The following is a 14,611-nucleotide window of genomic DNA, read 5'->3' as shown; positions in this document are numbered from 1 at the left end:
CTCCTGGTCTTCAGCTCCTCTACAAGTTTCAAATCCAAACGACAGACAATCTAAAGTCTCTTCTCTGCTTTCTTGATCAATATTAAACACAACGCCAACATCCGTGTGAAATCCTGAGAAAAACCATGTGTATATTATTTCCCACTCATAGATTCATATCTACAAAAAGAATAATTTAACATAAAGTAAAATAACCAAGATTTATATCTTGGTTATTTTACTTTATGTTAAATTATTCTTTTATATATAAAACATATATACATTTATTTATATAGTATATGGAGTATGTATTTGTATTACCTATATTTATATTTTTCTATTTATTCTTTTCTATAATATTTTTTCAGATCTTACTGTAAATATTTTATCTTATTGTTACATTTTTCCGTTTATATCCAAGTATTATTTAGACCTGCAGTACCCGTGTGTTTCATCTTCGTTTATATTTCTTTTCTTCTTACTATGTTTATTGTGTTGAACCCAAGCACCAAAACACATTCCTTGTGCGTTGAAAAACCTACTTGGCAATAAAGCACATTCTGATTCTGACTGTCGAGCTTCTCTCTGTCAGTCCATCAGTAATTATTAGTTCAATTTCATCTGATTTCACAGTTTTCTTCCTCTGATGATTTCCTCCATTGTTTTTTTCAAACTTCAGCCTCCGACCTGGTTGATGTTTCATCACATCATTAGAAACAGTGAAACAACACCTGAGCTGTACCTGTGCTTAACTTCAGAGCATCACAGTGTTTCAATGAAAGATTCGGCTGCACGTCTGTCTGTGTGACCTGAGCCGGCTCTGGGCCGAGTGGGGGCGTGACGTGTGATTGAGGAGGAGACTAGGAGCAGATTATCACACTGAGCTGATGTACAAACTATTCACCAGCAACAAGCCACAGAGACCAGATCACCTGCCGCTCAGAGACAGACATGGGCAGCAAACTCACTAAGACTCGTGAGTACATTTACAACTTTTATATTTGTTTAGTTTGAAAACCCAAACATACTTATATACATATATATATATATATATATATGTATATAAGTATATACTCTAATTTAACGTCAGCTGCCCAACATGTTTTTTCTCTTTTCTTATTAAATATTCCAGTTTCTGAACCCTTTGAGGTCGGTGATATTTCTATTAATATCTTTGTGATAACACAGTGTAGAAATCTGATTTAAACATTGTTAGAATCTGTCGACTTTCCACTTTCTCTTACATATTCTTATGAGATCGTACGTGACTCACAGCCTCTAAAAATCTGGTTAAAGCAGCGTGACAGACGACACTATGACTCAAAAATTTCATTTTAGGCATTTATTATCCATTTATCTACTATTGTGCTGTTGTCATGAACCTATAGACTTTGGTGAACACATTTCAAGCACCAATACATTTGATCCACATCAGTAAAAGTTTGTTTTCACAAGAGATTTGAAGAATTTCAAAAACCAGGCTTCAGTTTTTAAGCATTTGGGCTGAATGATGTGTTTGCACGGTGAGAGATTATTTTTGTGACAGAAACACTCTGGTATTATGTTCTATGCATGAACTCTTTATAAGGTGAATTTATGAAATAATGGAGAAATGGAGAAGTGGAGAATTAGAAACAGCTATAAACTCTGTGCAACAAGTTAGTTTCACATGTTGCTTTGAAACTATGTTAAATTGCATTGTCACTATCAAATAAATAAATGAATAAAACTAAACTAATAAAAGCACAAACACATGATTTCAGTGATTTCAGAGTGCAGCCTGTGTGAGCTCCGTCTGTTTCCTGAGTCCATCTCATCTGAAACCACAGATTCTCTCAGGAATTTCCATTTGTGGTGAAACATTAAAAAGCAGGGATCCTGCTGGATGTGGTTTCCACCAGTTGTGGTGACAGGAAACAGAATTAGGAAAACTTCTGGTCGCTGAGCGGCGAATCAGGAACAATGAACAACAAACATCCTGATGGGATCTCACAGCTCTTCAGTTTTTACTATTATTTATCTATTATTTACATTATTGAATGATCTATTTGTAACTTTATTTTTAATGTTGTACTGCTGGACACAGGGATGGATAATGTATCATTATATTATTATGATATATCAAAATATCCATCTATCTATGTAATGTAGAAATATATTTATAAAAACCTGGGGGGGGCTCTCCAGGGCCCCACGAGGACCGAGTGGTAAATGTTTAGGACCGTTCCCAGTTAATTAGCAGAACATGTTTTCTATCAACGTATTGATAAGATTCATAAGAAAACACCACATGGTGTCAGACCAGATTACAAACTGAGCTCTCTGCCTCAGAGCGGGTTAGAGGTGGAGGTCAGGTGATCTGACGTGGGGCTATGTGAGGTCCTGGGGCCAGTTGCACAAAACACCAAGTTTTCTACTTAAATATGGCACTTAAGGTTTAATTTCTCCTGAGCTGAGGGAGATACTTAAGGTTAAGCTTAAATACTTCAGTGAACATTTAAGGAAACATTAAGGAGAAGATTTAAGGGTGTTTTGTGCAACTGTTTTTATTTGAAGGAAATCTTAACTTGAGGTGTTTTGTGTGACCAGCCCCTGATCTACAGTCAGTGTTTCACCTGCAGTACGTTCAGTCCAGAGGAGCAGCAGGAGCACCGCTACACTAGCAGAGTGATGAGCGGCTGTGGGCGGAGTCAACAGAGAAAGACGTTTCAAAAATTTTTAAAAATAAAAGAAGCATTTTGTTTTCAGGTTGTCCGTCTGTCTCATTCTCATGGACAAAGTATCTCAGTAACGCCTTGAGGGAACTTCTTTAAATTTGGTAAACACGTTCACTTGGAGTCAAGCACAAACCCATTAGATTTTGGTGGCTAAAGGTCAAAGGTAAAGGCCAGTGTGACCTCACAAAACCCTTTTTAGCTATTACTCAAGACGTCACAGCATTTATGACAAAATTTCACACAGATGGTTCATATTTTATCTGACTCTGGATAAACAGGGACATGACCTAAAACTAGTCTGAGTGGAGGAGGGATACGACCATGAAGAGGTGATTCTTCAGCCCATTACTGACTGTTAACCCTGTCAGCTCTATGGTCTGAAAATAACAAGACAGCACTTTGTTTTCAGGGGTTTATCTGTGAAATCATATAGAGATTCAGATTATGCAACAGAGGAGTTAGAGTTTGTTCTTTACAACATCAGTAATGTGTTTGTGAAATTCTCCAACAGAGTCAGAGGAGTCAGAACTCAGGATTGTACTTGTTGGGAAAACTGGAGCTGGGAAAAGTTCATCAGGAAACACTATCTTAAAGAAGAAGGTTTTTCAATCCGAGATGTCTTCTTCTTCAGTGACATTAAAGTGTCTGAAGAAAACAGCAGAGTTTGATGGTCAAACACTGGCGGTTGTTGATACTCCAGGTCTGTTTGACACCAGTAAAACTCAAGAGGAGGTGAAAAAGGAAATCACGAAATCCATCTCATTGGCTGCTCCAGGTCCTCATGTGTTCCTGGTTGTGCTCCAGCCGGGTAAATTCACAAAAGAAGAACGAGAAACAGTGAAAATCATTCAGATGGTGTTTGGAAAAGAGGCAGCATCTTACACCATGGTCTTGTTCACCCGTGGAGACCAGCTGGAGAAGGACAGAGTCTCTATAGAAGATTTCATTGGTCAAAATAAGACTCTCAGTGAGTTCCTCGGTCAGTGCCTTGGAGGATACCACGTTTTCAACAACAGAAAGAAGAAACCATCTCAAGTCCGTGAGCTGCTGAAGAAGATCAACACCATGGTTCAGAGAAATGGAGGAAACTACTACACTAACAAAATGTTCCAAGAGGCAGAAAGAGCAATAAAGGAAGAAATGGAACGTCTTCAGAAAGAAAATCCAGATATGGAGCCTGACGAGGCGAGAAGAAGGGCAGAGGAAGATAACCCCTTTACACGGGCCGTTCTACAGGGGGTTTCATTAGGAGCAAGTTTAGGAGCCGCTGCTGGATCCGTGGGGGGTCGAATGGGAAGTGCACTGGGAGCTGCGGTGGGGGCTGCGGTGGGAGCTGCGGTGGGGGCTATAACTGGAGCAGTGAAAACTAATGCATGTGCTACACAGTGATATTTTTAATTATAATATATAATTAGCGATCATCAGCAGCTCATTACAACAATATTAAAATGATATAAAGGGAAAATAATCATGGTAACTGTGTGTAACTTTGTTTTGATCACATCTCGTTTATTTTTCTGCTTCTGTTCTTGAACGCATCATCTTCACCAGCAGGTAGTTTTCTGTTAATGTTAGAGATCATCCGCATTTTAGTTTCAATAATCATTATTCAACATGTGATTAAAGAGACACTGGTGATCTCTTCAGTCCAAAACAATCCACGTCATATTCTGTAATATGTGATTTAAAGTCACTGAAGAATCTGGACGCACTGCACTTTAATTAATTAATTAATTAATAAACCTATAAAGAGAAAGTCCTTTAAGCTTATTGGTGCTATTAACTCTTGTTCTATATTTTTCAGTGAAGAAACTTTGTCCTCCTCCAATAACTAAGACTCTATAATACAACTGCCCAGTGATACAGTTTGAAATTTGGACATGCCAATCTCCCACTGGATTTTATATTGTGTCGTTTACTGTTCCAAACATAGCTTCGTAGTAGTGAGTCCAGTTTTTGTCAAGACGTTCACTTTGATGTGACGACATATGAACTGTGGCTGATGATGGCAGGTGTTTCCATCTATTATTATCTTCTATTTTTGTCAAAGTTAAATAGTAGTTTGTTTCAGCCACAGACGACAGGGAAGTACCAACTTCAATACTTCAAGTAGAGGACTTCATTTGTCACGTTATCTGAAGAAGGAGAGACACCTTATTTTTGTCTACATTAATCAGCATCAGTACTGATTTTAGCAGATTAACTTTGTATCCTCAAAGATATTCAGATTACTCTAGTGTTTTTAAAACATAGGGGAGCGTTTGTTGAACATCTGCCACATAAACTAATGTGTCGTCAGCATAAAATGATATCAAATGTGATGTTGCGCCTAATGTAAGATCTGAGGAGAGTTTCTCATTAATTGTACCAATGGGTCGATAGATATGGTAAAGGCTAATTATTTTCCCAACTACCGTGTCAAGACTATTGACTTCAGAAAATATCTTGAGGTCGGCATTTATCAATGAGATTAAATGGTAACTGGCACATTCCAAGACATCCTTATGGCCTAAGGTATAACTGTGATCAGGGCTGAGTTTAGATCTTTATGGAAAGCACCACTTTCAACTGAATAATGTAATGTTTCTAACCTCACTCGTCCAAGAATATAGAAGTAAATTCCAGCGGTATCCCACCTATGTCTGATGTATGGCCCTCATTTGAAGCTTTGGCTGCTCATCCAGTGTATTAGGAGAGTTTAGCATTTGAATACAGTTTTACTTTTTGAATATCTTGTTTATTTCCTTCATTGATGATAGTACTCCATGTTCAACACATCTAATCACTGGTATAGACCTTTGAACTTCTTGTTTGAGAGATAGTGATGGCTCAGTCTGGTCATTTGTATCATATATTCTGCCTTGTTTCTTAATAAATCCTTATTTTGAGTTCATTTTCTTTTGTTATGGTGTATCCCCTTGTGAGATCATGCAGAATACCTGTTTTTAGTGGCACCAAAAAACAAAATCTTCCTATAAAAATGTTTTGAAATATTAATTACAATCATATATCAATAATATCTTCATGTTGCTTATCGATACATTCAATCTTATTCAATCTGTTCATGACCCCATCCATCAGAGACAGCAGTGTTGATCTCTTTCCTGTGTTGTGCCATACACTTGTAAAGCTGTTGTTTTGTTTCTCCAGTGTACAGGTCTGTGCTTTCCCCACTGCACTGACATATATACACTACATTAGTCAGTGTAGCTTCCATGCTGAGAGCAGGTATGGGCCTGATGCTATGGCATGAGCCATAGTTGGTACATACTCGTTGATGGATTCCAACTTCCATGGCCGGCAAGTGGTCGACCAACAGCTTTTCTGGAATCTGATTAGTGTCAACATTGAACTGGCATTTGGTTCATCACACAGCATTTATTTATTTACATTTACTCATTTGGCAGAAGCTCTTATCCAAAGTGAATTACAAGTAAGGAACATCACTAAAGCTCCAGTGCAGTAGGAGCATTTGGTGTAAGAACTGAGCACTACATCTATTTAATAAGTGAAGATCAGGTAAAGAAGTGCAATGAAAGGTGATAGTGAGAGCTAGTTAGACATGTTAGGGTGAGAGGAGGCCTCTCTGAAGAGATGAGTCTTCATCAGGTTCTTGAAGATAGAGAGGGACGCCCTGCTCTGATAGTGTTCAGTAAATGTGTATCATATGCTGCTCCTGGTCCTCATGCGTTCCTGGTGGTGATCCAGTTGGGCAGATTCACAAAAGACGAAGAAGAAACAGTGAAACTCATTCAGACGGTGTTTGGAGAACACGCAGCACGTTACACCATGGCCTTGTTCACCTGTAGAGATGATCTGGAGGCAGAGGATGAATCTATAGAACAAAGCTGCAATCGTAGCTATAACTGAAGCAGTGCAGAAGAAGGCATGTGTAATACAGTGATATCTAATATTAATTAGCCATCAGCTGCAGCTCATTACAGCAATATTAAAAGGTATATAAAGGAAAAATAATCATGGCAACTGTGTGTAACTTTTATTTGATCACATCTTGTTTATTAAGTCCCAAGTACCAAGGGTGCCAGGAACTTATTATTTTGTAGAGATTATTATTATTATTGTTCTGCAGGAAAAATGTATTCTTGAAGGCATTAGGATGCTCGCTAAATCATGGCACACGTCGAGCCTAGCAAAAATCATTCTGTCAGGCTCCATCACACCCCCAAGCGAAGGGCATGTTGGGATAATGGTCCTTGCATGTTCATGAAATTTGGTTGGATCATTGCTCTCATCATGAACCAAACCAACATGTTCCTCTGCGTCTGGAGAATATGATTTGTAGCTCGGGGCGTCTCTGTAGCACCACAACACTGATGGTGCTAACAATGCTAATGCTAACAATGCACAACGATGTGATACATTTTACCTTCATCAAAAAAACGTTTTTGCAGCTCCTGTGATTTAGATATTGGACTTGGCCATACTGTGATTTCAATTACATTTCAATCAATTGTGCTGTGCTAGTTTGATGGAAGTTTCATCTCTCAGAGCAAAACAGTCAAATGTAGGCAGGTCTTATCCACAGTCACATCTTCCTATCGTCACCCTGTGAAACTGCCAATAACATCCATCAACAGCCTGCTGCTTCTTCAGAACACTGATGCAAGAAATCAAGCCAGAACCTGGAAGTCTGATCCCATCACTCCTATCCTGAACTGCCTGCATGTACACACTATAGCTGATTTTACAGTATTCACCCTGACCTATAAGAACATGGACTTGGACCTAGTTTCCTTTCAGATTTCACTCTACAATACACACTAAAATCCTTTTCCACCAGAATTAGCATGTATCAGCAGGTTTTTAAACACAGGTAAACCCTCTAATAAAAGTTGATTGACTTTTTTTCCACTGTCAGTCCAGTTTGTCTTTCTGTTCGGACTGAGGACACACACAACTCTCAGGAGTGATGTCATCACGTGCATTTACAGAGCATGCACACAAACGCAGGGGTGAAGAGTCAGCTGCTAGCTTCTGTGCTAACTGGTAAAACAGATTGCTCTTGTCTCATCCTCAGGTTGTTGCTCCTGTGAGTCAAGAGACTTACTCTCAGTGTTGTGGAGGGACGCATGCAATGTAAGATGGAGGCCATCTTGGACAATACCAACCATCCTCTCCACAATATTCTGGCAGGACAGAGAAGCAGCTCCAGCTGCAGAAAACGTCTCATCTCACTGCAGAACAGAGAGGTTCAGGAGATCCTTTGTTCCCACTGCCATCAGGCTATACAACACCTCAGCCAAAGACAGTGGCTATAATAGACTGTAAATATAAACCAGGGCTGAAAGTAAGGAAAGTTTCTGATCCTGAAATGTGTTCAGGGGTTAACCAACTTCAGTCAGTCCACAACTGGTCTGACCACTCTGAGCTCAGACCAGATGGAGGTGTGATGAGTCAGGTGCACTCTGTAAGTACCTGTCCTGGTGAGTGACTCCATCCTACCTCAGAGCAGATGTTGATCCAGCTGTTTCAGTGCAGATCCAGGTTCCTGGAAACCCAGCTGGGAGTCTCATCATCTACTGGAATCACTGGATCTTCTCCCTCCATCAAAGAGCTGCATTAACAAACAGGATGATGATCTCTGTTCTGCTTTTCTTAATATTTCACCTCATGTTCCTCTAATGTTGTACAACATCTCACTAGACCAGAACATCAGAGACAGGACTGACTGTAGACACTGAACACATAAAAAATATTTCAGTCAATATTATTATAAACAATTTAACACATGAAACATTAAAGCTACAGAGCTCACTCTCTCACTGTATTTTTCTATAGAATCACTGAACCTGTTTCACCTCCTGAGTAAACACACTAATGTTTCTAAATGTTCTTAGTGAAACTAAATTCTGTAGTTCACCATTTATCAAACACACAGCTGATGAATCATCATCTCAGCAGCAGTCAGTGATTTACTCCAGTTTATTCTTTTTCAGTAACAAGGTGAAAGTTACTATGAAACTTACATTTTAAACATCAGACATGTTTCTCTTTGGACACTTGATATTCACAACCCACAGTAAAATGATAGAACCAGCTTTACACGGCCTGACACTCCATTTTACCACAAACTCTGCGTCGTATTGGTCAATGAAAAGAGATGAAATGAGGACTCAGATTTACCACTCTCTATCTGACATCAATAAACAAAACATGTCACATTTTGATTGTTTAATTACAGTCTCCCTGTTAGAGTTATTTTCTCACCCGCCAGCAAATGTTTTATGAATTACTATGAAAAGATAAACATGAGCATACATGAAAATATACTCTATGTTTTTAAAGAAAACTAAATTATCAATACAAAATAAAATGTACATATTAAAATAACAAAGAGGAACGTCACATACCTGTGTGTGGCACAATAGCACAGCAGATTCTCATGACCAGGTGTCTAATCAATAAATTACATAAAGGGTTTACTTCTTGCCTGCCTAACAAGCTATCATGCATGATGTGTACTATATTTGTAGCCAGTTATTTCTAACCAGAAACATGGAGGCTTTACTTTCTCAACTGTCTGGGAAGTTTTAAACAAGTGTTTGAGAACTACGACCTTGGTATGTGAGCTAGCTTCCTCGCTCTGTAGCTGCACATTTACATTATTATTATCATTTATCTTTTACACCCATTTCATGCTGTGGGAACCAGGAAGGTGACCAGACTGTACCTGTACACACACAGTACCTGTACCTGTACACATACACTACCTGTACCTGTACACACACAGTACCTGTACCTGTACCCACACAGTACCTGTACCTGTACACATACACTACCTGTACCTGTACACACACAGTACCTGTACCTGTACCCACACAGTACCTGTACCTGTACACATACACTACCTGTACCTGTACACACACAGTACCTGTACCTGTACCCACACAGTACCTGTACCTGTACACATACACTACCTGTACCTGTACACACACAGTACCTGTACCTGTACCCACACAGTACCTGTACCTGTACACATACACTACCTGTACCTGTACACACACAGTACCTGTACCTGTACCCACACAGTACCTGTACCTGTACACATACACTACCTGTACCTGTACACACACAGTACCTGTACCTGTACCCACACAGTACCTGTACCTGTACACATACACTACCTGTACCTGTACACACACAGTACCTGTACCTGTACCCACACAGTACCTGTACCTGTACACATACACTACCTGTACCTGTACACACACAGTACCTGTACCTGTACCCACACAGTACCTGTACCTGTACACATACACTACCTGTACCTGTACACACACAGTACCTGTACCTGTACCCACACAGTACCTGTACCTGTACACATACACTACCTGTACCTGTACACACACAGTACCTGTACCTGTACCCACACAGTACCTGTACCTGTACACATACACTACCTGTACCTGTACACACACAGTACCTGTACCTGTACCCACACAGTACCTGTACCTGTACACATACACTACCTGTACCTGTACACACACAGTACCTGTACCTGTACCCACACAGTACCTGTACCTGTACACATACACTACCTGTACCTGTACACACACAGTACCTGTACCTGTACCCACACAGTACCTGTACCTGTACACATACACTACCTGTACCTGTACACACACAGTACCTGTACCTGTACCCACACAGTACCTGTACCTGTACACATACACTACCTGTACCTGTACACACACAGTACCTGTACCTGTACCCACACAGTACCTGTACCTGTACACATACACTACCTGTACCTGTACACACACAGTACCTGTACCTGTACCCACACAGTACCTGTACCTGTACACATACACTACCTGTACCTGTACACACACAGTACCTGTACCTGTACCCACACAGTACCTGTACCTGTACACATACACTACCTGTACCTGTACACACACAGTACCTGTACCTGTACCCACACAGTACCTGTACCTGTACACATACACTACCTGTACCTGTACACACACAGTACCTGTACCTGTACCCACACAGTACCTGTACCTGTACACATACACTACCTGTACCTGTACACACACAGTACCTGTACCTGTACACACACAGTACCTGTACCTGTGAGTCAGTGTTATGAGCAGCAGCTGTGTCTGTATGAAGTTTCTGATCATCAGTTGATTGATTGATAATTGTCTGATTCAGTGAGTCACTGCTGGAGCTCTGGCAACAACTTCTTCTTCTGTGGTGCTTTCTGACTCTGCCAAGTCCTCCACACACACACACACACACACACACACACACACACACACACACACACACACACACACTGAGTGATGTGCAGCCAGACTCACGGACTGTTTCTTTTTGTTTCTCCTTTCTTCTTCTTAAAAAGACCAGATGGTTAAAAACTCTCCTCCTCGTCTCCTCATTGTCTCCTCCTCGTCTCCTTGTTTCCTCCAAAGCTGTGAACCTCGTCCTCACCATGAACCCAGTGGTTGTTGAGATATTTGTGGACAGGTGCGACTGACAGTTCATAATAAATGTACATTTAGTTTTACGTTTCACTGATCGTGTTGTAAACGTTTGTCATTAAAGGACTGAATATAAACCACGACCCCGTGAACCTGAGACAGTGAAACACACCTGCTAATCTGTATTCTTTTCTGTGATCAACTTTTTTATTGAAAAATTTACAAAATATATATGTTTACATCATATACATTGTTTTTCTCCCTTTTTTTCCCTCCCCACGCAGTGAGTGCAAACAGATACAAAATCACTTACACATTTTCAGGGAGGTAACAATATTGAACGCGGTTGCCACCTAAGGGCCAGCATTTTCTTGGCTGCTGTGAGACCGGCCCATAGAATACGTTTATGCTGCAGGGACAAGTTTAAAGAAGAGTCATCATTAAGCAAAAGTAAGGCTGGGGAGACTGGGATCCTGATCTTAAGAATATCACTTAAAGTGAGAGATATTTCCTTCCAGAATCCAACCACTCCCAATAAACATGCAAGAATGACTCCTGGGCATTAAGTGAGCAAAGATCACAATTCGGAGATGTGGCAATCTTCATAGAATGACGCCTTCTGGGGGTGAGATACATCCTGTGAACATATTTATAGTGTATTAACTGGTGGTTGGGGTTTTTGGAAGTACCACTAAGGTTTTTCCTCACTGTGTCCCAGCAAATCTCTCTATCATTTACTTCATTTAAATCTCTATTCCAAATGCCCTCTACTGGTAAGGATTTATAGGGTCCAGAAATGAATTTGTAAAGTTTAGAAACCATCCCCCGTGTAGGTCCTACTGAGGCAAGCAACTTACGTAGAGGGTGTGTGGGGAGAGCTGCTCCCCACGGGACACCGTACGCCCGCATAGCTGATCTTAACTGCATATAGAAGAAAAAGGATGAACCCGGAAGATCAAATTCTGCTTTTAGATCGTTAAAAGCACGTAAACCATGGACACAATATAGATCCTTTAGTATATTCACTCCTCTATTTTTCCAATGCGGAAATGAAAAGGGAATATTACCAGTAAGAAGTGAGAAATTATTGAAAATTGTTATGTGATTATGCCATTTATAATCTTCATTACAGTACGGTAAGATGCAAGTAAAAATGAAATAACAGGGCCTAAACGTGATTTGGCTTTTTTCAATGGTATGTCAGCGTACACCAGGTCTTGCAACCTGTGGGGTAGTGCAATATTCTCCTCAATTGGTCTCCAAGAAACAGAAGAACTAGGGTTAAACCATGTAGATAGGGGGTGTAGCACATAGGACCAGAAATAGATTTTAAAATCTGGCAGAGCTAGCCCCCCTTGGTTCTTGTCTCGCTGGAGAGTTGTGAGTTTTAGGCGAGGCCTTTTTCCTTTCCATATAAACTCAGAAACTAATGACTGAAGTTTATCCTAGTATCCCAAAGGGGGAGCGAGAGGGATCATGGAAGAGCAAAAATTAACACGAGGAAGTATGTCCATTTTAACGCGGTGTGCATGCATAATTTCAACAGATCCCAGGTTAGGAAACCACCATGGTATGGCATCCGACAGGAAAGCAAGAACATGCAATGTCTCTGCGTTTTCAGGGACTCCGTGCACACGTAGGTTATCTCTGCGCGACCTGTCCTCCATGTCGGCAATTCTGTCCTCCAGCTGGGTGTGTTTTTCTGCCAGTTTGCTCACCGACGAAGAGAGCCGACTGTCCACCTCCACCACACGATTCTCGTCCTTCTCCATATAGTCCATACACTTAGAAATATCAGCTTGCATGGCAAACATCCGCGACCTGTGCATCCACCAGAGCCTGTGTCTTGTTAGTCAGCTGAGACACCACGTCTTCCACGAGTGTGGGGGTAGCCTCCTTGATAGCCTCTGCAACTACTATCTTAACTAGCTTAACTAGCTTAACTAGCTCGGCGAGCTCCACATTGACGACAGTATGCACAAAGTTTCCACAAAACAGAAAAAATTAACCGAGAGCGTGAAAAGTAGCGTTGGATATGAAATTAATGCTTAAATATTGGGGGGTTCTGCGGAGCGACGAAGCGAAGCATCTACATCCCTCGCGATGGTCACGTGACTCTTCTGCTAATCTGTATTCTGATCATCTATAAATTCATCAATAATCTGTCTGGTGAAAATGATATTATTGGTCCGTCATCAATTCAGGATCAGGACCAGGACCAGGATCAGATTCAGGACCAGGTTCAGGACCAGGATCAGGTTCAGATTCAGGTTCGGGACGAGGATCAGGATCAGGATCAGGATCAGGACCAGGACCAGGATCAGGATCAGGACCAGGTTCAGATTCAGGACCAGGATTACGATCAGATTCAGGATCAGGATCAGGACCAGGATCAGGTTCAGGTTCAGATTCAGATTCAGGTTCGGGACCAGGATCAGGTTCAGGACCAGGATCAGGTTCAGGATCAGGATCAGGATCAGATTCAGGATCAGGATCAGGATCAGATTCAGGACCAGGATCAGATTCAGGACCAGGTTCAGGACCAAGTTTAGGACCAGGATCAGGTTCAGTTTCAGGTTCGGGACCAGGATCAGGATCAGGACCAGGACCAGGATCAGGACCAGGTTCAGATTCAGGACCAGGATCACGATCAGATTCAGGACCAGGATCAGGATCAGATTCAGGACCAGGATCAGGATCAGATTCAGGATCAGGATCAGGATCAGGTTCGGGACCCGGATCAGGATCAGATTCAGGTTCGGGACCCGGATCAGGTTCAGATTCAGGTTCGGGACCAGGATCAGGTTCAGGATCAGGATCAGGATCAGGATCAGGTTCAGATTCAGGTTCGGGACCAGGATCAGGTTCAGGATCACGATCAGATTCAAGACCAGGATCACGATCAGATTCAGGACCAGGATCAGGATCTGGATCAGATTCAGGTTCGGGACCAGGATCAGGTTCAGGATCACGATCAGATTCAAGACCAGGATCACGATCAGATTCAGGACCAGGATCAGGATCTGGATCAGATTCAGGTTCGGGACCAGGATCAGGTTCAGATTCAGGTTCAGGACCAGGATCAGGTTCAGGATCAGGATCAGGCTCAGATTCAGGATCGGGACCAGGATCAGGATCAGGTTCAGGATCAGGATCAGGATCAGATTCAGGTTCGGGACCAGGATCCGGTTCAGGATCAGGATCAGGTTCAGATTCAGGTTCGGGACCAGGATCCGGTTCAGGATCAGGATCAGGATCAGGATCAGGTTCAGATTCAGGTTCGGGACCAGGATCAGGTTCAGGACCAGGATCAGGTTCAGGATCAGGATCAGGATCAGGATCAGGATCAGGACCAGGATCAGATTCAGGACCAGGATCAGATTCAGGACCAGGATCAGATTCAGGACCAGGATCTCCTGTGAATTGTTTGATTTCTTCTTGACTTTGATTTAAATGTATTTATGATGA

The 14,611-nt window shown here is 41.4% G+C and overlaps 1 protein-coding gene across 1 annotated transcript; it reads left to right on the top strand.

The window, feature by feature from the left end:
* Positions 1-881: 881 nt before the first annotated feature.
* LOC111239480 (GTPase IMAP family member 4-like) lies at positions 882-5,589 on the top strand. Its single transcript, XM_022769358.1, has 2 exons — positions 882-955; positions 3,208-5,589. The coding sequence occupies exons 1-2, from the start codon at positions 931-933 to the stop codon at positions 4,083-4,085; spliced, it is 903 nt and encodes a 300-aa protein (XP_022625079.1). The 5' UTR covers positions 882-930; the 3' UTR covers positions 4,086-5,589.
* The last annotated feature ends 9,022 nt before the right edge of the window (positions 5,590-14,611 follow it).

This window comes from Seriola dumerili, unplaced genomic scaffold (assembly GCF_002260705.1).
Source record: "Seriola dumerili isolate Sdu_G_001 unplaced genomic scaffold, Sdu_1.0 BDQW01002927.1, whole genome shotgun sequence".
Lineage (NCBI taxonomy): Eukaryota > Metazoa > Chordata > Actinopteri > Carangiformes > Carangidae > Seriola > Seriola dumerili.
The sequence above is the reverse complement of the archived record's forward strand: the minus strand, read 5'-3'. Positions and strand labels throughout refer to the sequence as shown.

Bases quoted from the DNA above. Each gene is read 5' to 3' on its own strand.
- LOC111239480 (XM_022769358.1), top strand. From the start codon at position 931: ATGGGCAGCAAACTCACTAAGACTC. The intron at 956-3,207 runs GTGAGTACATTT...ATTCTCCAACAG, and splicing joins CAGCAAACTCACTAAGACTC to AGTCAGAGGAGTCAGAACTC.